This window comes from Zalophus californianus, chromosome 9 (genome assembly GCF_009762305.2).
Source record: "Zalophus californianus isolate mZalCal1 chromosome 9, mZalCal1.pri.v2, whole genome shotgun sequence".
NCBI classification, from domain to species: domain Eukaryota; kingdom Metazoa; phylum Chordata; class Mammalia; order Carnivora; family Otariidae; genus Zalophus; species Zalophus californianus.
In genome coordinates this window covers 75,196,115-75,223,551 of record NC_045603.1, presented here as the reverse complement: position 1 = coordinate 75,223,551, position 27,437 = coordinate 75,196,115, and the positions used below count along the sequence as shown (strand labels likewise).

At 39.9% G+C, this 27,437-nt stretch overlaps 2 protein-coding genes across 9 annotated transcripts in view; one reads left to right on the top strand and one right to left on the bottom strand.

Moving 5' to 3' along the window:
- DNM1L (dynamin 1 like) overlaps positions 1 to 7,083 on the top strand; it is a 49,790-nt gene extending 42,707 nt beyond the window's left edge. For 2 of the 8 annotated variants that reach the window (XM_027592232.2, XM_027592234.2), the window contains 7 exons: positions 1,074 to 1,130; positions 1,990 to 2,067; positions 2,381 to 2,413; positions 4,310 to 4,486; positions 4,640 to 4,749; positions 4,883 to 5,042; positions 5,316 to 7,083. In XM_027592232.2, the coding sequence (XP_027448033.1) occupies positions 1,074 to 1,130; positions 1,990 to 2,067; positions 2,381 to 2,413; positions 4,310 to 4,486; positions 4,640 to 4,749; positions 4,883 to 5,042; positions 5,316 to 5,372 (672 nt within the window). In that variant the 3' untranslated portion in view covers positions 5,373 to 7,083. The remainder of the gene's footprint in view (positions 1 to 1,073; positions 1,131 to 1,989; positions 2,068 to 2,380; positions 2,414 to 4,309; positions 4,487 to 4,639; positions 4,750 to 4,882; positions 5,043 to 5,315) is intronic. The other 6 variants (XM_027592238.2, XM_027592236.2, XM_027592235.2 and 3 more) reach the window with 3 other exon arrangements.
- The window catches only part of YARS2 (tyrosyl-tRNA synthetase 2), a 29,868-nt gene extending 3,206 nt beyond the window's left edge, over positions 1 to 26,662 (bottom strand). Inside the window, exons 1-5 of the mRNA XM_027592241.1 lie at positions 25,883 to 26,662; positions 24,887 to 25,054; positions 11,729 to 11,884; positions 11,311 to 11,481; positions 8,376 to 8,667 (exon numbers count right to left, since the gene is read on the bottom strand). Coding sequence (XP_027448042.1) covers positions 8,508 to 8,667; positions 11,311 to 11,481; positions 11,729 to 11,884; positions 24,887 to 25,054; positions 25,883 to 26,661 — 1,434 coding nt within the window. The 5' untranslated portion in view covers position 26,662 and the 3' untranslated portion in view covers positions 8,376 to 8,507. The remainder of the gene's footprint in view (positions 1 to 8,375; positions 8,668 to 11,310; positions 11,482 to 11,728; positions 11,885 to 24,886; positions 25,055 to 25,882) is intronic.
- Between the last annotated feature and the right edge of the window lie 775 nt (positions 26,663 to 27,437).

Genomic DNA, 27,437 nt, shown 5'->3' with positions numbered 1-27,437 from the left:
CAGTTAACAAAGTTAAATTAGCCAGGACTGGTGTCCAGGCCAGCTAAGGTCATAACTGGCTGGTAACAGACTAGGATGAGAATTTCTGGGCTCCACATTCTCCTGCCTTTTGCTTCGTGTCCCTCTTCAAAATGTACATTTTAATTATTCTGAAGATTGTTAAAATCCAGTTTTATCATCTATATTTTTTGAATCACTGGATTCCCTCATGAAAAAAATGAAAATCAGTCAAGTATCTGTCAGAAGAAAGTCTTACCCGTAAACAGTCACTGTGGAAGCTTGGTTTAACATCTTTTTTTGCAGGTTTGAGAGTGCTCATGAAATGGCTTCTCCTTAGGAGCAATTTTGACTTTATTTAACCTAGATGCTTTCCTTTGTCACTGCCAGCAAGAGAGCCAGAAACACCCCCCTTTCTCTGTTTTCATTCCTGCCCCTCTCATGGTGCTTGACATACAGTAGGTTTCACTACCTACTGATTTGAATTTAACACAGTTTCTCAAGCTTTGTACCAGAGTTACCTCGTAATACTGGCCAATTTGAAGAGTGGGTGGTCAATCAGTCAACTCCATTAGGTTATAGAAAGGACTGTTTTTCACCACTACATTTATTTCTGGGAGATAGTTTAGGATAAAGAAAATGGAACGTCCTTAAAGGATAACCTCTCTCCACCACAGGTATTTTGGGTTTTGTGTGTGGGAGTTGTGTGAATTTCACACACAGGTGTGCAGGAGGGTTGTGCACACGTTTACGTGGGGACAATTTACATCATTGACTCCCAGCGGGAAAGGCAGAGATGTCAGCCCATCGCCCCTCAACTGAGAATCCCTGGTCCAGGGAGCCACTGTTACTGACGTTGTATTGTATCCTTCAGGTGTGTTGGGCAGAAAAAAAGATTGAGAAGCATTGGGTTAAATGATTTCTTGTTTGTTTTAAAATAAAATTGTGACATGAGTCCCAGCAGTGAGAGGATATACTGTAAGTTATTCCACACTTTTCGATTCAGCTGAACATTTTTTAGTAGGCTTCTCAGTGCTCTGATAATCACTTGGGTTTTGTTTGGTTGTGTTTTATAGGAACAAAGGAGAAACAGGCTAGCAAGAGAATTACCTTCAGCTGTGTCACGAGACAAGGTAAAAAACTAGTATTTTTAATCATATTCCCAATATGCAAAGGATTGGTAAGCCTTACTACTACTCAGTCCTAGGAGGAGTATTCTTTTCTTCTTCTCTACTATTTCATTGGAACTATTTCATTGTTTGAGTAAAGGTATGCAAGTTCAAAAAGAGGTTGAGTAATTTAAAGATAAGGGTATCTTGAATACATTAGAAAAAAATGCTTTAAGATGGATTTTAAATACCAAGCTTTTTTTTTTTTTTTAAAAGATTTTAGAGAGAGGGGAGGGAGGGAGAGACAGAACCTCAAGCAGACTCCATGCTGAGCACAGACCCCCACACAGGGCTCGATCTCAAGACCTGAGATCATGACCTGAGCTGAAACTGAGAGTCAGAGGCTTAACCGACTGAGCCACCCTAAGTATCAAGCTTTTAAAACAAAGTTTATGGTGACTTTATCAACTTTGTAAAATTAGTTGAAATGACCAATGAATTTACCATAACACGAAGGTATTTTGGAGGGAAGATAATAGGCAAATAGGTTTTAGTTTTCTATTAACGGTTACATAGATTAAAATGCATGTAAACAAATCTGTTACCTTGAATTCTTTACCAGAAAAGACCTTACCAGATTCTAGAAATAAAAATGAAATTTTTGAATTTGGATTTTCCTTAGTTATTCCTCTGAAGGCGGCTTGTAACAAAGATGACAATAGTACAAGAAATAGGGAAGAATAAACAATTTTATATCCCATGGTTGCTTTTCTCATGTTACTTTACTATTTTGATACAGAGAAGAAAAATTTACACTTACAGAATGTTTCTGAATGCATTTTTGGCATCCTTGATTTTCTTTCCCTGCATTTTTTGCCTTTAGTCTTATAAAGTTCCAAGTGCTTTGGCACCTGCCTCCCAGGAGCCCTCCCCTGCTGCTTCTGCTGAGGCTGATGGCAAGGTCTGTTCTGATTCTTAATCTAAGCCTGCATGCCTAGTTGTTGGTGCCACATAACCATCTGGAAACACACTGTACACTGAACATTAATGTGGGATGTTGTGCTAAGGTTGGATCATTTTGGTCTAATAGGAATTTTAAATTATATAACAATGTATACTTCATAAATTACTGCTGACATGCCTTTCTTTTGCTTGCAATATAGAAGATGCACACGGAAAAATAAAGAGGAAATTATCCTGCACTTTTGAAATTCAAACTATTGGTATTTAAATTTTGCTTGTTAAACTGCATGTTTTAACATATCTTTTAACAGTTAATTCAGGACAGCAGAAGAGAAACTAAAAATGTGAGTCTCTTGCTTCAGAATGGAAATGTACCTTTGGTTCTCACTGAAACAGTCTTCACAACCACTCAAGAAGCTGTTTGTATAGTAGCATCTATCTTGTCTATGTTCCATTTTTTAATGTTTCTCTTACCTAACTAATCCTTGTAAGATGGCATTAGTTCTAGTTTTAACATTTCTTTTAATAACAACAGGCTTTCCTCCTAGTTTTTATTTTAATACTGTGGTAGGGAATTAAGATTCCAGAGATGGAAGGTAATACTTCTGAACCTTTCCTCTTTAAAGGTTCTGAGATCTTCTGTTACTAATGGATCAGCCCCTCCTTGCTGCTTGCCTGAGTGGCCATGCAGTATGCCTTGTCACCCGAAACCTGGGGCTTAGCATGTGCCTCAGCAGCTGAAGGAAATTCAGAGCAAACAGGGACTGGGAGAGTTTGAGACCGTCAATTCTTGATAACCTTTTTTGGGGGAAAATGAGATAATCAGTAAATTATTCAGACCCATCCTTATTTCTGGTTTGTCTGCCTTCAGCTCCTTTCCTCACTTATCGTCCAGATTTAAGGTTCTAAACCTCAAAAGTTTACAAACGTCTTATCCTCTCTCAGCCCACTGTGCTCAGGTTTTACAAACCATCTAAATCATTGCTTTAAGTTTTATTTCACTCGTGGCATCAGCCTGAATTTGCTTACCTTCCTTTTCTTCTTATCATTCGTGGTGTAGTTAACAGGCATTTAAAAATATAATTACTCCTTTTAAGATTAGTGTATAAAAATACTGCCTATATTTGTATTAGAGGATAAAAATACTGCCTGTATTTGTATTAGAGGCAAATTTGGGCTAGGGTTTTGACTCAGAACGATACCCCAAAATGACTTTTTAAGAATACATTTCAGGTGTGCAATATTATAATTTGCCATCTGTATACAATACAGAGTGATCAACCCCAAAAGTCTAGTTAAGCATCCATCACCTTAGAGTTGACCCCCAATTTTTCTCTGTATCTGTGAGCATTTATGTTTTGAAAACTGATTTTTTTTAACAATTGCCATAACACACTTCGGTTAAAAGTTTGGATGCCATCTTAACTCCATTTTAGATTGTAAGATCTTTTTAAAGAGCATCTAAAAACATTCTTAAATGTTGGTGAGTTACTGTTTTTCCCATTATCCTAAACATTTTTTCTTTTACAAATCAACTAACAGATATCCTAGAAAAGAAGGTGCAAAAGTACTGGTGATTACTAGATTTCTTTCAGTAGATCCTTAAGAGCATAGTGAGGAAACTTACCTTGGGTTTATGTCACAGTCCACATTTTAGGCAGTTTAAAGTCACTGTCAGCCTAAGAATTGTGAGTGTATTGTTATTACAGAGTTTGTAGTTTTATCCTACAGTATTTTGTTGACTATTGAGAATGTAAACTAACTTGGAAAATAGATAAACTCTGAAGTTTTTGAGACATGAGTTCATAGAACTTTTGGAGAGATCATAGTTCAACAGTGTGTAAGGTTACTTTTGAAAAAATTAAGCTGAATGGCAGTTCTGTTTTCCTTTGTGCTTTTAATAAGCACTCTTGTTTTTAAGGGCAGTTTATACTTTTCCCACAATCTACTGTTTAGAGGGTTGGCAAAGAGGAAGACTTGTAAAGTTAGCAAAAGATAAATCTATTGGCTGAGGTCTTGCAAAGTAATGACAACAGAACCTCTTATTTACGATAGCTCAGGGTTCGTTACACATGGCCCACACCATCTTTTTCTGACCCTGTTATCTGTCTGAATAGATGTAAATTCCAGATGGTACTGGATGTGTGTTCTCCTTGACCACTGCCAAAGAAAATGAACTTTGTTCAGTTAATGTCAGATCGGATACAGTTGGAATAGGTTTTGGAACATGTTTATTTCAGGTTGCATCTGGAGGCGGTGGGGTTGGAGACGGTGTTCAAGAACCAACAACAGGCAACTGGAGAGGAATGCTGAAAACTTCAAAAGCTGAAGAGTTATTAGCTGAGGAGAAATCAAAGCCCATTCCAATTATGCCAGCCAGTCCACAAAAAGGCCATGCTGTGAATCTGCTGGATGTGGTAAGCGCTAATAAGATAACCACATTACTAGGGAAACACTTCAAAAGACCAAAGGGACTAAAAGTCACAAAAACGTACTGAACTTTTAAGCTGTTAAAGGCTGCCGTTTCAAATGGCACAAAAGTAAAATTTTCTTCCCCTCACTCCATTTAGCCTGTTCCTGTTGCACGAAAACTATCTGCCCGTGAACAGCGAGATTGTGAGGTCATTGAACGACTCATCAAATCGTATTTTCTTATTGTCAGAAAGAATATTCAAGACAGGTTAGTACTAGAGTACTAAATCAGACTCTTAATACTGCTCGATGATTCCATAATCTGTTTTAAAAATATGTGTTTTAAAATTTGGGGGCTTTTATTCTAAATCAATGGATCATCTGCTGGTTTTGTTTTGCAGTGTGCCAAAGGCAGTAATGCATTTTTTGGTTAATCATGTGAAAGATACTCTTCAGAGTGAGTTAGTAGGACAGCTGTATAAATCATCCTTACTGGATGATCTTCTGACTGAATCTGAGGACATGGCACAGCGCAGGAAGGAAGCAGCTGACATGCTGAAGGTACTGTCAATGGCTTTGAATTTTCATACTTGGGTCACAGATACAAACACTGCATTGTTAATGCATTCTCAACCTTGACATAGTCTTCAGATGATGGCTAATCTTTTTTTTTTTTGGTTGATACTTGCTTAGATTTTTAGATTCAAATTCCAGAGAAGATACTGGTTAATATAAAGCTACCACATATAAAGTGGAGAGATTACCCCCACATTATTCAGGTTTTTTGATACCATAACTTGATAAGCATCTATAATCTTTTCTTTTTTAATGTAGGCATTACAAGGAGCCAGTCAAATAATTGCTGAAATCCGAGAGACTCATCTTTGGTGAAGAGAATTATATAATACTGAGACTTTGTTGACTCGAAATCTGCTAGTTACTGCCTACTTGAGTAGAATTTTATTTATGAACTCCTGTGTATTGCAATGGTATGAATCTGCTCATGTGAAGAGACTGGCTATAAACTGAAAATTTTACTCTGTATTGCAGAACAAATCATACATTTAATCCAAATAATAAATGGCTGTTTCTCAAGTTGCCTAGTACATACAAAATACATCAAGTCTTTCTTGTGACTGTTTCATTTGAACTTAAAAAGAGCTGTTAATGTTCTAGTTGTACAAGCAGTTTGCCTGTGGATAAGATGACCTGTGTAATGTTAGTTAGTAGTCTTAAAGCTGCTGCCATAGTCCTTCAAGAACGCACCAAGACACCATTTCCTACAACTGTAATGCATGCACAGTATAAAACTGGTCTGGCTTTGAAAGATGATGTGAGTTGATGAGTTACTCAAAGTCACTGTATTCCATCTGTCCTTCGATTTATAGTTTTATTGAGCTTCTCTGCAACCTTTGATGTGTTAGTAAGAAAGATCTGGAACATTGACAGTGACGCAGTATGCATAATGTGTAGCCACGCAGCCCTTTCACTTCTGGGCCCACATTGCCCTAGTGTGTTAAAAATCAAAATATCTTTGATCCTTTTGTAAACCTGGAAGCATGAATTACATTTTCCTGCATTAAAAACAATCATCTAGACTTGATTTTCAAATATAATAATTCAGATACACCTTTAAATTAGGTCACTTAGACCATGCTCCAAGATTCACTTGGAGGTGGGACTTAAAACCAAATCCTGTGCTGATCATTGAAGTATATCTTCTCTATTGGTAAAGAAAAGTAACTTTTACTTCACACCAACAAAATACATTAGAAAATACTGGTGAAACTCTCTATAATAAATAATCTAAAGAAAAATACCTGGACACAGCCACACATCTGAAGGCTTAGACTACTAAAATGCATTCAGAGGTTGGGGGTGAGGTTTACAACATATTCATATTTTATTAAAATTCCCCAGGTGATTCTTGATATGAATTACATTATAAATTTTGAGACAGGTCAAAATCCTTAAGGCACCTAGCTCCATCTCTAACAGATACTATATCTGTGATACATAATTTACTGAACATGTTAACATTTCTCAAGTTATGACATATATGAAGGACTCATGGCAGGCAACATGTCTGTTAACTTGAGCTTATGGCACCCATTTACTAGCAAACAACAGGCTCAGCAACTGATCTCAAACATAAACAGTCTTCTAGGATTGGTACTATTCACAAAGTAGTACCGTATCTTGATAGAATGCACACTACCTAAGTGTCCGTTAGCACACACTTTAAAGTCACTTTGCCATTCTTCAACATCAGTATAGCCATCCATGATTTAACCTCAGATACATCAGATGACTACCATTTCAGCCTTTTGAATTTGTAAGGGGGGAAAAACTTACCATTCTCCACTCTATCAAACATTTCAAATTGAAGATGTTACCTTTAAAGATAGGCTATGGTACCATACTTGCTGGCACTACACACCTTGTGCAAGGAAAGCAAAAGCAAGAAAGGTAAGGGAAGTTACAAAACCTTCCTTTACTGGCTCTCAAACTGAGTGAAGCTCTGGTCTGTTGAGACGATCTGACGTTTACAGTGGACACCTGTATGTTCTTGCTATGTAAATAAAATTGCTGGTATGTATGACATTAAAGTTTTGTCAATAAATGAATTCTTCCTAACTTTGCTCCCAAAGAAAGGTTTAGGTAATACAGTGTATAAAAGTTTTACAAAATTTTTTCCTATTCTCACAATTCTCAAAGATATCACATCTCGTTTTACACACAAAGACAGTGATTTGTTCCATGTAATCCAGGTAGTAAATGGCTAGAATTTCAGCATTAAAGCCATGCTTTGCTGCCTGTAAGATTTTCTAGAAGGAATCAGATTGTGAACCATTTTGTATTTGTGTTTCACTTGGCCCTCAAGGACCTTGATTTTTCAGATGTGGAAACAGTTCTGAGAATTGACTTGCCTAATATATGGAGAGCTTAATTAGGTCTTGATTCTAAATCCTGAAAACTTCCCTTACCTGAATACTTTTTGATATTCTCCTATGATTGGATATTTGGTATATTTGCCTCTTTTAGCTCTAGTTATTTTTCGGTTTATCTCAGGTTGCAATCTGCTTGGGGACAGAAGCTGAAACTTAAAACTCATGTAAGTTTCCAAATTTATAAAATACTGCTACCGAAGCAATCCGGCAAAACAAGGCTGTGAGTAAATTTAATTATACTGAAACACAGGCAAGGACCTAGAAAACTGAATTAGAAACTTTCTGAAAAGTACGGATTTTTGTTCTTTGAAAGGAAACTTTCTACTAGAATTTCTACTGCCAAACCTTGGCTTAGTGTATGTAATACTTCTTAAGGAGAACTATATTTGATTTATAAACAACAAAAAATTCAGAAATTTACAAGTTTCCAATACTATTTTTCACATTTCTAATGTGGACACTAGAGGCGCTGCTGTTATTCTTGAGTGAGATCAGGGAGATAAACCCCCGATACAAAAGTATCTATATCCACGAGGGCACCTGGGTGGCTCAGTTGTTAAGCGTCTGCCTTCAGCTCAGGTCATGATCTCAGGGTCCTGGGATCGAGCCCCACGTTGGGCTCCCTGCTCGGTGGGAAGCCTGCTTCCCCTCTCCTCCTCCCCCTGCTTGTGTTCCCTCTCTCGCTGTCAAATAAATAAATAAAATCTTTAAAAAAAAAAGTATCCACGAGTCCTTACTCTTCTTCACTGTTTTTCCTCATCTCTAAAAAGGGAGCAAGAAGGATAAGATCGTTCTTTCATGAAACAGAATTTTTTAAAAGAGATTATCCCTGGCAATCACGGTTTTCTGTGGTAGTCCTTATACCTGTGGCTCAGGAGATAAAATACCTCATTGCGTAATAAGCCCCTTGTCTTAACCACCCTGTGGAAATAAAATTACTCACGCTCTGAGGCCTAGAGTGTACTCCATTCTCTGTGGTTTGACGTGCATGAGCAAAAGTATAAGTTCTGGAGCCAACCTTTGGTACATCTTGAGAAGGAGATGGGTAAGTCTGAACCACCTGGAGGATTTTTCATCATAGCTGCAGCCACTTTATAATGTAGAAATTCCTTTTTCCTATTTTAAGTAATGAAAGTCCATTTTTAAGAATGTGTTGTCCAACAACCAAAACACTCTCAGGATTTGTTACTTGTCTGTGATTTATACTGACTCCACCTTCTGTTATCATCTGATACCTAAAAACAGAAATGTTTAATTAGAATCATCATTTCACTTACATTTCAGAAGCTCTCCAACTAAAACCACTTAGCAATGAATTGTTACCTTCATGTTCACTATACTAGATTCTGCCTCCCTCAAGTGCTCTTCTAAAAGGAGATTTAAGGCCTAAGTTTCTTGTTTAGTGGAGAAAAAGCTGGGATACTTCACAGCTTTACATAGAACTATTTATTGGTAGTGGTTTAAAAATGAATAGCGGAGGGGCGCGTGGGTGGCTCAGTCGTTAAGCGTCTGCCTTCGGCTCAGGTCATGACCCCAGGGTCCTGGGATCAAGCCCTGCATAGGGCTCCCTGCTCAGTGGGGGCCTGCTTTTCCTTCTTGCACTCCCCCTGCTTGTGTTCTCTGTCAAAAAAAAAAAAAAAAAAAGAATGGGAGCACAGGGTGTAATGTATGGTGATTAACATAATAAAAATTGAAAAAAAAACACTGGGAAAAAAAAAAGTCTCACAGATCTTAAAAAAAAATAGCAATATCACCTTCTGGAGAGTGATTCCCCAATGAAAGAAAAGAAGCCTCCAAAAAGAAAAGAGGACAATGCTGCTTTTCATGAGCGCCCATGAGATAGAAGTCATGACTATGTAGTCCTATTACAGAAATCTTTAGGAAACTTGCTTATGAAACTGGAAAATCCTTGGAAATTATATTCTGAAGCTATGCAAATAATAGCAAATTGTTACAATTTTAAGACTTAGGTGAAGCTGGCTGATTTCAGAGATGGAAAATCAGTAGCTTATCTAATTCCAGTTTAGTAACAATTTTTTGATGGCATATGTAAATAGGTTTTACTCATTTATTTATTCCCCAATTCATTCAACATTTATAGAAAATTTACTATGCACTAAATATAAATAGTACTGCAAACTAGTGGAGAGAGCCAGACAGATAATTACACAGGGACTAAATGCTATCACCGCTAGGAAAGCGCTCTGGGTGCACACTGGGTGGGTGGGGGGTCGGAAATTTTCCTGAAAGAAGGGACATGGCAACTGGGAGGGTGAGTAGCAATTACTTCCACAAACAGGGCGGGGAAACATGGGGAGTAGCTAGAAAGAAGCAAACTGAGAGAAAAGGTCTAGAGCATGAAAGGCTTTGGAAGCCCTTGTGTAAGGCAAATGTTCATTTTCTCCTACCTGAATGTTACCAAATGACAAACCGCTACTACACATGAGTTTATAAAACTCAACAGTTTTCTATTTAAGGACAGATTTCTTTCTCTTAGGAAGTGTTATTTTGGGCTATTTGCTATAGTTTCCAGATCATGTTCTACATTTTGTTTAAATGCACAAGCCAATCTTATTTAGCTTATACAGTCTTAAAAATGTCAGTATTAAGAACTCTGTCTAAATCAGATATGGTGTCATCTTAAGTCGTGGTAAAATTTCCAGTATCAGTAAATAGACCACTAGAAAAGTTCAGAAGAAAATAAAAAATGCTTCCACAGAAAGGAAAATTCTTAGAACCAGTGAGTCATTCTGGGGAGGTATATGGTACCACCCTCAATTCAGTGTACATTAAATAATGAGCATAGTAGAGAATAAGGTAGAATGGCAAGTGATACATAGACAATGGATATTTTCTCCATATAGAATAATCTAGGGCTTTTTAGGATAAAGGCAAATAACCCAAAACAATGGAAAGAAAACAGCAACTATAACAAATGTCATTTATAATCATGAATATGGGCTGATAAGCATTTAACTTATGCTCACACTCCAGGAGAGGAGGCACCCAGGGTCTTCCGGCTAACTAATGCTTTTCCTTCTACATCACACTGTTTCAGTTATAAATGCATAAGCATCAAGTATATGCCGGATTACTTTTTTGTGGAACATTTTATTCCCTCATAATACCACGTAACTGAGGAAAAAATATCCTACCTACATCTTGAATAAAAAAATAGAATTCTCAAAAGGAACAGTATGTAATTTATAATACTAGTTTTAAGAAGTAACATCATATGCTTACTTCATTTTCGGAAATTCAACTAATATTTTTTTTAATGTTTTTTAAAATTTTATTTGTCAGAGAGAGAGAGCACGTGCACAAGCAGGGGGAGCAGGAGAGGGAGAAGCAGGCTTCCCGCTGAGCAAGGAGCCCAATGCGGGACTCGATCCCAGGACCCTGGGATCATGACCTGAGCCGAAGACAGATGCCCAACTGAGAACCACCTAGGTGTCCCTCAACAAATATTTTAAATAGGTTGGGCAACCCCTCTACTCCCTCAAAGACCATACAGACTAAATATGAGAGGGGTCATGTGAATCTGTTCGCTTTTGATCTCAAATTGTGACCATCCCTGAGCTGACTAATCCCAGTGCACCTGCTGACCATAGTGGTCCCTTCAATATAGGCCTTTCCAGCGCTGGAGGAAAAACGGAGTTAGACTTAATGAGAGACAACAGTAGTACCAGATTTTATAGAAAATTTAGAGTATTTTCAACGATAAGTACTCCATTTTCACTTTATTCTTGGACTAACCTAACTTCTCCCAGAAATGAGACACCATTATGGCACTATCAGGAAAACACCCTCTGGAAACATGCTGTGAACTCTAACACTTAATGTTGAATTACCTGTGAATAAAAGTTAAATCATCTTACCCTCGGGGACCATCTGGAATGGCATTTGCTTTGCGGCATGTATCTAGGACACTTGTTCCTGGGTCAAGAACTAATTCAGAAAATGAAGCTTCCTTAAACAACTCTTTCAACTCTTGATCAGACATGACCTCCAGTGCATCCGTACTGCTATGATAAAGGGCTTGCGTACACCTGGAAACACATCAAAACCACATCATGTGAGGGCCTCTGCTCTAACAGCCAGTTTTCAAACAGCAACGTTTATCTTGTATAATTCATCCTTAACTCAAGATGATCCTTCTTTACAACAGAGGCTAAAGCACTTAAGTCAAACACTGACAATCCTTGGTAGTGGTAAATGACAAGATAACCCTAAGGAATTTTCTCAAGCCTACTAACTACATAACTTTATCCAGTGTTAGTTATTCCTAAAGGCCACCTTTTAGCAGAATTCAGTCCTTCTTGTCCATGAACAAGCTTCGTAACTTCTGCAGCAAGTCGTTTCTGAGGACCCCGCTTTTCTGGCTCTTTGTCATGCAGCTGCATGATGTGGTCAATCTCTGGAAGGGGCAGAAAAGTGAAGAGCTTCAGGTACCTGTGGAACAAAAAAAACAGTGCTGGTATGTATAACACACCTAATTTCTGTCTCCAACTCCCTTTCCCTTTAAAAAACATCTTGTCTACTTTTAAATTGATATTTTTTAAAAGATTTGTTTATTTTAGAGAGAGCGAGCATGTGCATGAGCACGAGTAGGGGGGGAGAGTGAGAGCGAGAATCCCAAGCAGACTCCCTGCTGAAAACAGAGCCCGATGTGAGGCTCGATCTCATGGCCCTGAAATCATGACCTGTGCCAAAACCAAGCGTCGGCCGCCTAACCAACTGAGCTACCCAGGTGCCCCTAAATTTTATGAAAAATAAACATGCAGAAATGTACCCCAAACAAGACACCCATGCACATATCACCCAGACTGAAGATGTTACTATTTTGCCATCTTTGCTTCAGATCCTTCCTTTTGAACAGGTGTAAAATAATATAGCTCTAGATGCCAGCACCATCATATTCCCCTCCATGCCCAGAGATAAGCTAATCTAAATTTGTACATATCCTTTCTTTTTAAAAAGATTTTATTTATTTGACAGAGATAGAGAGACTCAGCGAGAGAGCGAACACAAGCAGGGGGAGTGGGAGAGGGAGAAGCAGGCCTCCCGCCGAGCAGGGAGCCCGATGCGGGGCTCGATCCCAGGACCCTGGGATCATGACCTGAGCCGAAGGAAGACGCTTAATGACTGAGCGACCCACCAGGCGCCCCAATACATATCCTTCCTAAGCATGTTTTAATACTTTTGTTTTACAAATAAAAAATACGCGTAACTTGAAAATTGACATTTTATACATAGCCTCTAAAAAAATCTTTTCTTGGTGAAAACCACATCACAAACATTGAGTTTAATGAATCAGAAAGCAAACATCTACGTAACCATCCCCCGTCTAGAAATACGTCGTTGCTTCTACTCAAGAAAGCCCAGATGTATCACATCCACTTCCCCCTCCAAACGACCCACTCTTCTGCCTTTCAAGGTAATCTCTTCCTTGTTTTTTTTTTTATACTTCTACTGTTCTGGTATCCTCTGGTAAACAGCATCGCTTCGTCTTGTTGGTTTCCAGGCTTTATAAATAAAGGGACGCACACAGCGTGTGCACCTTCGTGCCTGGCCCCTCTGGCATACCGTTCTGTTGGGCGGGAGCCTCATTCTCGCGGCTGTACGTACTGCTGTTCTGGGCAGCACTGTGTGCTGGGACTGTTTCCCGTAAGGTAGCTCTTTCGTCTACCGCGCCTATTCTACTCTTGGACAGCTGCTGATAACGCTGCTGGGACTATTCCCACGTATTTCTCTTGGGGCCTATGAGCGCTCCTTTCTTCTGGGGACGTACCCAGGAGAGGAACTGCTGGGTCGTAGGTTTATGTGCATATTCAGGTTTAGTAAACACAGACACATACTTTTCCAAAGTGCTTCTGTAAGTGTAGCATCTGTGCCTGACATTAAGCTTCTGACTGCCAAGGCATCCACTTCCAAGCCCTTCACGACATGAATGCCCCAGCTAGCGGCGCATCAACCAGGCAGAGCAGCAGGCCCCCGCCGCACAGGAAGTTCCCCTCTTAGAAAGCCCTGGGTAACTCAGATAACTGACCACTTGAGCGATCCGTTTCTCCTTTCCCACTTCCTAATTTCCGCTCTTATGTTTTAAATTTGTCAATAAAGAAGGATCGCACAAAGCCCCAGGCACTTCCCTCTTCATCCCAATACAGGCAGAGCCCCAGGACCACGCTCTCTGCCTCTCCCCCTAACCGAGACCTCAGAGTGCCCCACACCCTCCAGAACTTGTAGGGAGTAAGATCCTGTTTTTCGAAGTTCCCTGATGGTGGTTGCCAAGGTGCTTCCTGCAATCGTAAGAACCACGAAGGCCAGTCCAGCTGCAAAACGGACTCCGGTGAGGGAAATGCCTGTAGGGGACCCAGTCCCACTAGGAGCCACCACTCAGTGGTCACTAGGGGAGTTCTCCTTCCTCCTCACCGACTGGAATATCCTATCCTCAGTAATTAGCCCAAAGCCTCCCCTGGGGCGGTGAGAATAGTCTTGGGATCCAGTCTGCCTTCATTAGCTCTCCTGGGCGCCAAGGCCTGGAGGACCCTCATTTACCTTAGTCACTAAAGGCCTTTATAATTAGTGGCCTAATCATCTCCTGAGTCCCTATGGTCTTGCTCACACAGCTCTGAAGAGACTGAATTACTACGGCAGCAGTGACACTTCAGGAGAGAGACCACAGTAACACAGAGCGGAAGCGACACGCAAAACCGAGCCCAGTGGGACGGCATCCAGCAAGTGGTGCTGGGTTCCCAAGTGCCGTGACCTGTCCGGTTAGCCAGTCACCGTAAGACGGTGGAAGATAAGGCAGTCCCCGCAGTTACCCGCAAGTGCTACCACGCAGCCCTGCTGACTACACCGTCTGCCAGCCGGTCCGGGCTCAGCCTACCCATAGGGACGCCGGCTGTTGGGAATGCCTGGGGGCACTCACCTGGGCCTCTACTACTTGTGGCGAGCCCCAAGAGACCGGACCATAGTGACCCAGGTGACCCCCTCTTCCCCTCTTCGTTTCTAAACCTGAAGAGGCCCCACGTGACCCGGAGTCCAGAGACTTCTTTTCATAAGGCGCTCCCCCTAATTACAGGGCAGCCCTACTACATTTTAATGGGACTGCTGGAACCATTTAAAAGGCACTGGGAGGCCCTGACACGGTTGCTGGACGTAGAGGAGATTACTATCCAGGCACCCAGATACTTCAGACCTATGCCCTTCCACACCCACTGCCCCAGAGGAGGTTTCCCCTTGAGCAAACCTCCCCGCCCCCTCCCTAGTAAACCCCCAACTTAATTTTACCCCTTATGGAAATACGCAGGTTAACCTCTCCCGGCAGTTACAACATCTCAGTGTTCCTGGTCACTTAGTATATGGACAGCCAGTCTCTAAACTCTAGACCCTAAGACAGACACAACCGCCTTCTGCCATCCATCTTCTTGCCACACAGCTGCCCTCTAGCACCTCACGCCAACCCAGTCCCCCCAACTACCTCTGCCCTCCTAACCTCCAGGGTTAAGCCTCTACCCTAGGCAATGGGTAGCTCCCCAGGACTCAACCCACCTCCCGCAAGCAGTGGCCCCTATGCCACTCTGATAGTCCACTGGGACAATAAAAATGCACAGGCCTCTTGGCCCTGTTAGATACCAGGGCCCAATCACTGTTATTCCAGATAATCCCTCTAAGTTCTCGAAAGGGAGACCCTTCTACCTACAGGGCATTGCCAGTTAAACAGTCAAAGGTGTACAAATCCATTTGGATGTAGCTAACTACAGGGACCATTTACTTCAAAGGGCTGTTCTAGTGGTAGCTTCCTTGGCCCTTTCCCTATTACAGGCATGGATGCATTGACACAATGCCATGTCACACAGAACCAGCCCAAGTTCTGGACGTTCCTGGTGGGATTTACCAAGTGGATGCCCGGGACTCTTCCTCCTGTGGGCAAGATGGTAAACACCCCCCAATACCAATTTAAACAGGGCACTAAAGGCCTATACTCTGTTATTAAAGATGTTGAGATGGAGTCATTAAGCCCACAGCCTCAGCTTTCAATGGCCCCACTTGGTAGGTACATAAGTCAGCCACTAACGAATGGTACCTCACCATTTACCTTCAAAACCTTAATACTAAGGTTCCCCCAATTAAGCTACAATTACTAGTATTATATAATTAATTAAGAACACATACTTCTGAGACAACAAGCATACTAGTATTCACATTACAAGGGTCCCAAAAGGAAAACAGAGAGTAAGGGGCAGAAAACTTAACTGGAGAAATGATAGCTGAAAACTTCCCTAACCTGGGGAAGGAAACAGACATCCAGGTCCAGGAAGCACAGAGAGCCCCAAATAAGAAGAACCCAAGAGGTCCACACCAAGACATGTGATAATTAAAATGGCAAAAATTAAAAGTGGGGAGAGAAAAGCAAACAGTGATGGATGAAGTCACTCCCCTGAGGCTACCAGCTGATTTTTCAGCAGGTCAGAGGGAGCAGTACAGTGTATTCAGAATGATGAAAGGAAAAAACTACAACCAATACTCTCCCCAGCAAGGCTGCCATGCAGAACTGAAGGAGAGATAAAGAGGTCCCCAGACAAACAAAAGTTAAAGGTGTCCATCACCACTAAACTGGCCTTACAAGAAATGTTCAAGGGACTTTTCCAAGCGAGAAACAAGAGGCCGCAACTAGGACTTAGAAAATTATGAAAGAGGGTGCCTGGGTGGCTCAGTTGGTTGAGCGGCTGCTTTCGGCTCAGGTCATGATCCTGGAGTCCCGGGATCGAGTCCCACATCGGGCTCCCTGCTCAGCAGGGAGTCTGCCTCTCCCTCTGACCTTCTTCCCTCTCATGCTCTCTACCATTCTCTCTCTCAATAAGTAAATAAAAATCTTAAAAAAAAAAAAAGAAAATTATGAAAGAAAGAATTTCAGTGGTGAAAGTGAACAAACAGTAAAGGTACCAGGATCAATCAAAGCCAGTATGAAGGTTAAAAAGACAACAGCAGGAAAATCACTTCTATCTACACTAATTAGTTAAGCAATACAAAAGATTTAAAAAGATGTAAAATATGACATCAAATACATAAAACATGGAGGGGGGAATAAAAACATAGCAAATGTGCTTTTTGAATGTGTCGAAACTTAAGTGACCATTAACTTTAAAATAGACTGCTATATGCATAAGGTGTTACATATGAACCTCAGGGTAACCACAAACCAAAAATGTGTAATAGATACACACAAAAAATAAAAAGAATCCAAGCATAACACTCAAGAAAGTTATCAAATCACAAGGGAAGAGAGGAAAAAATGGACAGAGAAGAAGTCTAAAAACAATTAACAAAATAGCAAGATATACCTAACTATCAATGATTACTTTAAACGTAAGTGGACTAGGGGCGCCTGGGTGGCTCAGTCAGTTAAGTGACTGGCTCTTGACTTCAGCTCAGGTTATGATCTCAGGGTCCTGAGATTAAGCCCTGCATCAGGTTCCACGTTCAGTGGGGAGTCTGCTTGAGGATTTGCTCTCTCCGTCTGCCCCTCCCCCAGCTTACGTGCTTGCTATTTCTAAAATGAATAAATCTTTAAATGTAAATGGACTAAATGCTCCTATCAAAAAACATAGGCTGACTGAATGGATAAAAAACCCCAAGACCCACCTATATGCTGCCTACAAGAGGCTCCTTCAAACCTTAAGACACAAACTGAAAGTGAACAGATGGAAAAAGGTATTCCATGAAAATGGAAAAAAACAAAAAAGGTGAGGTAGCAATACTTACATCAAACAAAATACTTTAAAACAAAGACTGTAACAAGAAACAAAGAAGATGATAAAATGATTAATCCAATGAAGATATATCATAAATACCTATGTACCCAATATGGAAGCACCTAAGTACATAAAGCAAATATTAACAGACGTAATGGGAGAAATCAAGGGGCACCCAGGTGGCTCAGTCAGTTAAGTGTCTGCCTTCAGCTCAGGTCATGATCCTGGAGTTCCAGGATTGAGCCCCATGTTGGGCTCCCTGCTCAGCAGGGAGTCTATTTCTCCCTCTCCCTCTGGCCCTCCCCCTACTAGGGTGTGCTCTCTCTCTCTCTCTCTCTCAAATAAATAAATAAAATCTTTAAAAAAAAAGAAATTAATGATAATACAATAGAAGGGGACTTTAACATCCCACTTACAGCAACAGATAGGTCATCTGGGCAGAGAAAAAAATCAAGGAAACAGTGGCTCTGAACAACATATTAGACTAGATGGACTTAACAGATATCTACTGAACATTCCATCCCCAAACACAGAATACACATTCTTTTTAAGTGCACACGGAACATTTTCCACAACAGATTGCATGTTAAGCCACAAAACAAGTCTCATTTAATTTATGAAAACTGAAATCATATCAAACCTCTTTCTGGTATGAGACTAGAAACCAGTTACAAGAAAAAAAATGAAAAAACACAGACATGTGAAGGTGAAACATGTTATTAAACAACTAATGGGTCAACAAAGAAATCAGACAGTAAATTAAAAACTATCTTGAGACAAACGAAAATGGAAACACGATGTTCCAAAATCTTTGGGACACAGAAAAAGGAGTTCTAAGAGGGAAGTTTATAGTAATGAAGGTCTGCCTCAAGAAACAAGAAAAACCTAAAATAAACAATCTAACCTTACAACTAAAGGAATCAGAAACAGAACAAAGCCCAAAGCTAGCAGAAGCAAAGAAATAATAAAGATCAGATCAAATAAAAACAGAAACAAACAAAAAGAGATAAATAAAACTATGAGTTGGTTCTTCGAAAAGAAAATAAACCTTTCACCATATTCATCAAGAAAAAGAGAGGACTCAAATACATAAAATGAGAAATAGAGAAGGTACGACTGACACCACAAAAATAAAAAGGATTATAAAAGACTACCATGCTTAGGGGCGCCTGGCTGGTTCAGTTGGTAGAGTGTGCAGCTCTTGATCTCAGGGCTGTGGGCTTGAGCCCCATGTTGGGTGTAGAGATTACTTAAAAAGATAAAATCTTTAAAAAAAAAAAAAAGACTACCATGCTTAACCAAGGAAGTAGAAGATCTGTACTCTGAAAACTATAAAACAGTGATGAAAGAAACTGAAGATGACACAAACAAGTGGAAAGACATACCATGCTCATGAATTGGAAGAATAATGTTAAAATGTCCATACTACCCAAAGCAAACTACAGATTCAATGCAATCCCTATCAAAATACTAACAACATTTTTTTACACAACTAGAACAAATAATACTAAAATTTGTATGGAACCACAAAAGACCCAGAATAGCTACAGTAATCAGTGAAAAAGAATAACAAAGCTGGAGGAATCACACTCACACTTCCACATTTCAAGATATACTACAAAGCCACAGTAATTAAACAGAATGGTACTGGCACAAAAATACACCCATAGATCAGCAAAACAGAATAGACAGAACAGATATAAACCTATACTTATATGGTCAATTAATCTGTGACAAAAGAGGCAAGAAAATACAGTGGGGAAGAGTCCCTTCAACAAATAGTGCTGGGAAAACTGGACAGCTACATGCAAAAGCATGAAACTGGACCACTTTCTTACACCATACATAAAAATAACCTCAAAATGGATTAAAGACCTAAATATTGACACTTGAAACCATAAAATAAAAATAAACTATTGGGACTACACCAAAATAAAAAGCTTTCACACAGCAAAAGAAACCATCAACAAAAGAAAAAGGAGACCTACTGAGTGGGAGAAGATATTTGCAAATGATATATCCAACAAAGGATTAATATCTAAGATATATAAAGAACTCATAGAAGTCAACACCAATAAGAATCCAATTAAAAATGGGCAGAGGACCGGAATAGACATTTTTCCAAAGAAGACACCCAGATAGTCAATACATAACAAGATGCTCAACAAGATGCTCAACATCACTAACCATCAGAGAAATGGAAATCAAGACCACAATGAGATACCGCTTGACATCTGTCACAATGGCTAGTATCAAAAAGTTAAAATTACACATTGGTGAGAATATAGAGAAGGAACCCTTGTGCACGGCTGATGGGAATGTAAGTTGACGCAGCCACTGTAGAAAACTGTATGGAGGATCTTAAAAAATTAAAAATAGATATACCACAGGATCCAGTAATTCCACTAAGGGGTAATTTGCTAAAAGTAAATGAAAGCACTAATTCAAGAAGATATGCATCCCTATGTTCACTGCAGCATTGTTTACAATAGCTAAGATATGGAAGCAACCCAAGGGTCCATTAATAGATGAATGGATAAAGAAGTAGTATATATGCAGTGGAGAATTACTCAGCAATAAAAAAAGAATGCTATCTTGCCATTTTTGACAACTCCGATGGATCTAGAAGGTACTATGTTAAGTGAAATAATTCAGGCAAAGAAAGACAAATTCCATGATTTCACTTATATGTGGAATCTGAAAAACAAAACAAAAAACAAAAAAAGTAGAAACAGACCCACAAATACAGAGGAAAAACTAATGGTTGCCTGAGGGGAGGGGTGGTGGGGGATGGGAAAAATGGATGATTGGGAGTAGGAGATACAGACTTCCAGTTAAGGAATGAATAATCATGGGATGAAAGGTACAACATAGAGAATATAGTCAATGGTTTAAAAAAAAAAAAAAAAAGGACTACTATGGAAAATTATTGTATGCCCAATGTATTGAACAGCTTAGAAGGAAAGAAAAATCCTTAGAAACACACAATCTTCCAAGACAATCAGGAAGAAATAGAAAATCTGAACAGATCAATTACTTGGAATGAAACTGAATCAGTAATTAAAAGCTCCCAAGAAACAAAAAAGTCCAGGACTAGACGGTTTCACATGGGAGTTCTACCAAACATTTAAAGAGCTAATACCTATTCTTCCCAAACTATTAAAAAACTGAAGAGGAAGTAATGCTTTCAAATACGCTGTATAAGGCCAGCATTACCCTGACAATAAAAACCAGACAAAGATACTTCAAAAAAAGAGTACTGCAGGCTACATCCTTGATGAACACAGATGCAAAAATCCTCACAAATATTATCAGACTGAATTCAACAATACTTTAAAAGGATCGTTCCCCACAATCAAGTGGGATTTATTCCAAGGACGCAAGGACGGTTCAATTTATGCAAATCAATCAACACGATACACCACATTAACAAAAGATAAAAACTATGATTATCTCAATAGATGTAGAAAAAGTATTTGACAAAATCCAACATCCATTTATGATAAAAACCCTCAACAGAGTGGGTTTCCAGGGAACATACCCCAAAATCCAAATATGAAAACCCTACAACTAACATCATACTCATTGGTGAAAATCCCAAAGCTTTTTCTCTAAGATCAGGAACAAGGCAGTGATGCCCACTTGTCACTTTAATTCAACATAGTACTGGAAGTCCTACTACAGCCAACAGACAGAAATAAAAGGCACCCAAACTGGTAAGGAAGAAGTAAAATTGTCTCTATTTGCAAATGACTTGATACCATATACAGAAAACCCTAAAGACTCCACCAAAAAACTACTGGAAGTAATATAAATAAATTCAGTAAAGTTGCCGATACCAAATTAATACACAGAAAACTGTCCCATTTTTATACACTAATAACAAACTAGCAGACCAGGAAATTAAGAAAACAATCCCATTTACAACTGCATCAAAAAGAGTAAAATACCTAGGAATAAATTTAAGGAGACCTGTACGCTGAAAACTATAAAACGCTGATAAAAGAAAGTGAAGATGACACAAATAAATGGAAAAATATACCACGCTCATAGGTTGGAATAATATTGTTAAAATGTCGATACTGCCCAAAGCAAAGTACAGATTTAATGCAATCCCTATCAAAATACCAACAGCATTTTTCACAGCACTAGGAACAAACAATCCTAAAATCTGTATGGAATCATGAAACAACCAAAGCAATCTTGAGAAATAACAAAGCTGGAGGTATCACACTCTCAGATTTCAAGATAAACTACAAAGGCAGTAATAATCAAAACAGTACGGAACTGGCACAAAAATATATACACAGACCAATGGAACAGAATAGTGAGCCCAGAAATAAACCTATGCCTGTATGTTCAATTAATCTATGACAAAGGAAGTAAGAATATGCAAGGGAAAAGACAGTCTCTTTAATAAATGGTGCTGGGAAAATGGGACAGCTACATGCAAAAGAATAAAACTGGACCACCTTCTCACATCACACACAAAAATAAACTCAACATGGATTAAAGACCAAAATGTAAGACCTGAAACTATAAAACTCCTAAAAGGAAACAGGCAGGAAACTCTTGGACATCCACCTTAGCAGTATTTTTTGGATTTTTCTCCTCAGGCAAGAGCAACAATAGCAAAAATAAACTATTGGGAATACACCAAATTAAAAAGCTTTTGTGCAATGAAGCAAACTATCAACAAAACAAAAAAGCAACTTGCTGAATGGGAGTAGATATTTGCAAATGATATATCTGATAAGGGGTTAATATCCAAAATATATAAAGAACTTATACAACTCAACACCAGAAAACAATCTGACAAAAAAATAGGCAGAAGACCTGAACAGACATTTTTCCAAGAAGAGAGATGGCGAACAGACACGTGAAAAGATGGTCAACATCACTCAATCAACAGGGAAATGCAAATCAAAACCACAATGAGATACTGCCTCACACCTGTCAGAATGGCTAATATCAAAAAGACAGGAAATAAGTTTTGGCAAGAATGTGGAGAAAGGGAACCCTCATGCACTGCTGGGGGGAATGTAAGCTGATACAGCCACTATGAAAAAGAGTAGGGAGGTCTTCAAAAAATTAAAAATAGAAATTTGATACCATCCAGCAGTTCTACTTCCAGGTATTTACTTGTAGAAAACAAGAACACTAATTCAAAAAGTTATGTGCACACCTATTTTCCCTGCAGTATTATTTACAACAGCTGAGATATGGAAGCAACCTAAGTGTCCACTGACAGATGAATGGCTAAAGAAGCTGTCATTTGCAACAACATGCATGGACCTTGAGGGTATTATGCTAAGTGAAATAAGTCACTCAGAAAAAGACAAATACCACAATTTCACTTGCATGTGGAATTGAAGAAACAAAACAAATGAACTGACAAAACAGAAACAGACTTATAAATACAGAGAACTGGTGGCTGCCAAAGGGGATGGGAGGGGTGAACACATGAAGGGGATTAAGATACACAAATGTCCAGTTATAAAATAAGTAAGTCACAGGGATAAAAAGTACAGCACAGGAAATACAGCAATAATATTGTAATAATTTTGTAAGGGGGCAGCCAGTGACTACAATTATTGTGGTGAGGATTTCATAATGTATATAAAATGTCAAATCACTATGTTGCACACTAGAAACTAATAAAATATAGTACGTCAACTATACTTCAATTAGAAAAAGAGGACAAAAAAATCTGATGCCTCTAGTGCGTGGCACTTAGCGTGTAATTGCCAAATTAGTCATTTTAAAGAAGTTCATTGTGAATGAACGTACTGCTAGCCGTTACAACACAGCTCATAGCAAACCAACTAGGTAGGTTACCAGGCCACCCTCCGCATGGAGTATCCTCTGTTAGAAAGCCCTAGGTGACTTAGGTAACTGACCACCTCAGGGACTCTGTTTCTCCCTCTCCTGTTCCCTAATTCCTGCTGTTATGTTTTAGATTTCCCAATAAAGGGTGAACCTGCAAAACCCTAGGCACCCCTCCAACTTTGTCTCCAATAAGGCCACCCCCTAGGTCCATGCTCCCTCCCTCTCTCTACCCAGGACCTTCTGTGTGGCCCTCCAGGACCTGTGAGTAAGAAATCTTGTTTTTCAAATTTCCCTGATAGTTGCTGCTGAGGTGCATCCTGCAATCATAAGAACCACTAAGGCCAGTCCAGCCACAACACTGGTTCTGGTTGGGGAAACGTCTGTGGGGGCTCGCCACAAGTGGTATGTGCCCAGGCGAGTTCCTCAAGCATTTCTAGCCAAGAACATCACTAGCAATCGGCTGAGACTGATTCGACAGTAAGTTTACTCTCCCACCACCCCACCTTGGAATATTCTCACCATACTTGGTATTGCCATGTCTATGTTTATCCATTCTGGAAGGTATATAACAGTATTTAATTGTGCCTTTATCTTGCATTTTCTCATTATTAAGGCTGAACAAACTTTTCAGATGTTTCTGGCCTTTTGGATAGAATCTTTCTGAAGCGCATGTTCAAGTCTCTACTTGTTTCGACTGGGTTGTCTCTTTCTTACTGGTTTATGGAATTTGAGTATAAGCTCTTTACACTTTTAGTACATGTAACTGATATTCTTCTACTCTTAATGGTGACTTTTGATGAACAGTAGATCTTAACTGTAATTTAGTCTCTTCTACCAATCTTTTTCTTTGTACCTCTTTTAAGAATCCTTCTCTATCCCAGTTATGCAAATATTTTCCTATTTATCTTCTGAACACATGATTTATCTTTTGTTACAGAGCTGGGCTGACAATCTACCTGAAACTGACTTTTGCATACTGTGTGAGGTTAAGTTTCATTATTTTCCCCACATAAGACATCAAATTATCTAAGTGAAATTTATTGAAAAGATTGTTTTATCTGCAGTGCCACAGAGATCAAGTGACCATAGATCCTGGAGTCTGTCTGGATTCTCTAATCTTTGCCATTAGTCTCTTTACTTAATCTTACATTTAGGCTTATGCTTTAAAATCCAAAGGTTATTAGAATTAATAAGATTTTAAAGGTTGCCAGACACACAGTTAAATCATAGAAATTAACCATATTTTTATACATTAGAGGCAATAGAAAATTTTCAAAAAGATGTCAGTTCTTGAAACATCAAAACCGTACCTAAACTGTATCATCAAATATGTTTGAAATAAGTCTGAAGGAAAAAAAACCTTAATTACTGTAGTTTTATTAGGCATATTTTCTACTCTGGAAAAATTATTTTTGGGAAAATTGACCTTTTCTTTGTTGCAGGCGTATTTTTCTCATTAGTTTATATTCTTTGAAGAGTTTACGATCATGTGAATGAGAATCATTTTTTAAAAAGGATTTTCAAAAGATGTTACAAAGAAAAACTTTAGAGACAAAGGTAAAACCAGGTTTAGTCAAGTTGATGATAAAAGGAGTGAAAAAACTAGAATACACCAGTGATAATGTCTTAAGTACTTGCTAGATGTAGATCACAAACTTGGCTCTCAGTTTTTCGGCAACCAGTGTTTTTCTGCTCTAACCAACAAAAAACTGTTCAGGACAGTTAAAATTGCAATGTTCTGTGTCTTAAAATCTAAATGAAAACAAAACCAAAAAAGTATAAAGGTTACATAGAGATTCAATGGCTAAAATAATAACATGAGCTTATAAACTTAATTTTTCTCAGCATACCATTAAGAACTCACCTTTCTACCAAAGCATCCTGCTGCCTGACAAAGAACTGATACAATTCAAATGGAGAGGTCTTATCTCTGTTTAGCCAAACAGCATTACCAGCAGACTTTCCCAGTTTTGCTCCTGTTGTACTTGTAATTAGAGGAACAGTGATTCCAAATACATCTTCTCCAGTCAACCTACGCATAAAGAAAAACTTCATTATGTGCTTCAAGCACAAGTAGTGGCGAGTTCTGCTAATCATTCTTCAGATTTCATTCTGGTCTCTTGCTCTAACAAAATGTATACTTTACCTTCTAAATTCGAGTTTCTGTCCCTCGTAATTGTTTTCACAGCACTCACTACGTTTTGTCATTTGTCATTCTAAACTGCAATGGAACCAGTGACTCTGGGGTAGTTTCTGCATAACTAGGGCCTAGGAAACTTTTAAAAGCCGAGGAAGAAGAGGAAAGAAAACTGGGTAAGGGGAAGTCAGGTAGAGATACTAAGGATGTTTTAAGGGATTTTAAAAATGAGTACCACATGGGCTAGGCCTGTAGTTGAGCTCCCTCAAGAAAATGCAATTAAAATCTACGTTATTTGCCAAATATTCGGAGTTGAAAGAAATTTTGAGATGCCAACCAAAAACTAACACTAGCTTCATGGAACCTGTAGAGCTAAAGCAGAAACTACTCCAGGAGACACAGTCGCATTCAAGCATAAACAACGAAAAGCAGTTTCTCAAGTCAGAAACACAGAGTTACTAAGGGGAAGAAAAAGACACAATCTGAATCCTGACTAGTCATCTATTTCCTGCAAAGCTCTAAGAATACGTTCCGTGCCTAGTACCATTACTTCAGCCCTTTAGTTCTCATTAGCTAGTCACATTAACACCATTACAGACTTGGTGGGGTAAACCAACAAAGACTCGAAAGGGGCGTCATTCCCCAATCCTAATCGTGGATCACAAGCTATTCGTGTGTAAATCATTTGGTTACAAGATTTCTCCTGGGTCTAAAGGAGCTTACTTGTGGATAAACTCGTATCCGGACAAGATGTTGCCCAGCTGATCAGATCCACCCAGCTGGACCCGGCATCCATAATGCTGGAACAGATAGTAGAAGTCATAGGCCTGGAGCACCTGATATAAAAACTCGGCCAAGCTCATGCCCTCGGGACTCTTGAGCCGGGTTTGGACGCTCTGACGGCTGAGGAGCGTGCCCATGCGGAACTGCCCGCCCACGGCCGCTAGGAAGTCCACCAGGTGCTGCTTCTGGTACCAGGCCGAATTGTCCAGTACCGTGAAGCTTCCCCAGGTCCGCCCATTAGCGAAGAGCTGCTCATGATTAGCCACCATGGCCTCGAGCCCTTGGCGTAGGGCGCGCGCATTGCTTCGCACGCGCTCTGGTTCCAGCGCCTCGCGCTCCTTGGTACGGCCGCTGGGGTCTCCCAGGCGCGCGGTAGCACCTCCCACCAGTGCGATCACATTGTGGCCCGCTCGCTGAAAGTGAAAGAGGCCCAGCAGCGCTAGCAGATGCCCCACATGAAGCGAGTCGGCCGTGGGGTCGAAACCGCAGTAGATGGTCTGGGGAAAGTTGGCGGTGCCGCGGTCGAAGAGCTCTGGGAGCTCTATCTTCGAACCCCTCTCGGGGAAGAACTCCTTGAACAGACCCCGAGCCTTCTGCACCGCCAATAACCCTTGAGCGCCCGAATGGGACTCACGTAATCCCAGGAGCAAGACTCCAGGTGGGCCTGGGGTCCTAAACCACCGACCCCGGGAAAAGCACCGCAACGTGGGGGCCGCCATCTTGACGTCGGCACGATGGGAATGCTGGGATCTTAGAGCCCTCGCCACACCCCTCAGTGCCAGCCTCCAACAAGTTCTACGGAAATTGCTTCCGTGTTTTCCTGCGCATGCCCGGGTGGAGAGGGGCGGTCACTTAGCTACGGAGCTTGAGTTCCCAGCAGTCGTTAGAGTTCTGATGACCTAAGTGGGGGTTCTGCTTACCTTCCAAACACCTTAAGTTCGCTAAAACTTCATTCATTCGTAACGGAGGCATGTCTGTGATAATAGTTCCTACCTCAGAGGGTTCTTGTTTGGACTAAGAATGAAAGCACCTGGCACCTATTAAGCTCCCTACAGATGTTAGATTTTAAGTTTTCACGTGAAAAAATTGTGATGCACAAGTTCCTTTGAATTCTTGGTTCGATGCAAAAACTCGTTCACAGAGGTTGTGATGGGTTAGAAATTGGTTTAACTTAATGGAGAGGTACAGAGTTGGCGTTGGGAACCAAACTAAGAGAGATTCCCCAAGCGGATGAAAGCGCCTCAGTCACCAGTGTACATTAGCTTGTCCAGGAGGTGGCAGTCTTGCCCAAGCTATAGCGAGAGCAAACTCCAATAAATTAAATGCAGAAAACCCTATGTTTTATTTATTTAACAAATACAGGTAACCAGGTGGGACACAGCTTTAGTATAAGTGGATTCAAATTAGTAATCACATTGCCACAGCATGGCAGGTGCTATTAGTACTCCACTCACCAGGGATGGGGTTCTCATAGCCAGTTGGCTGGCACAGAATC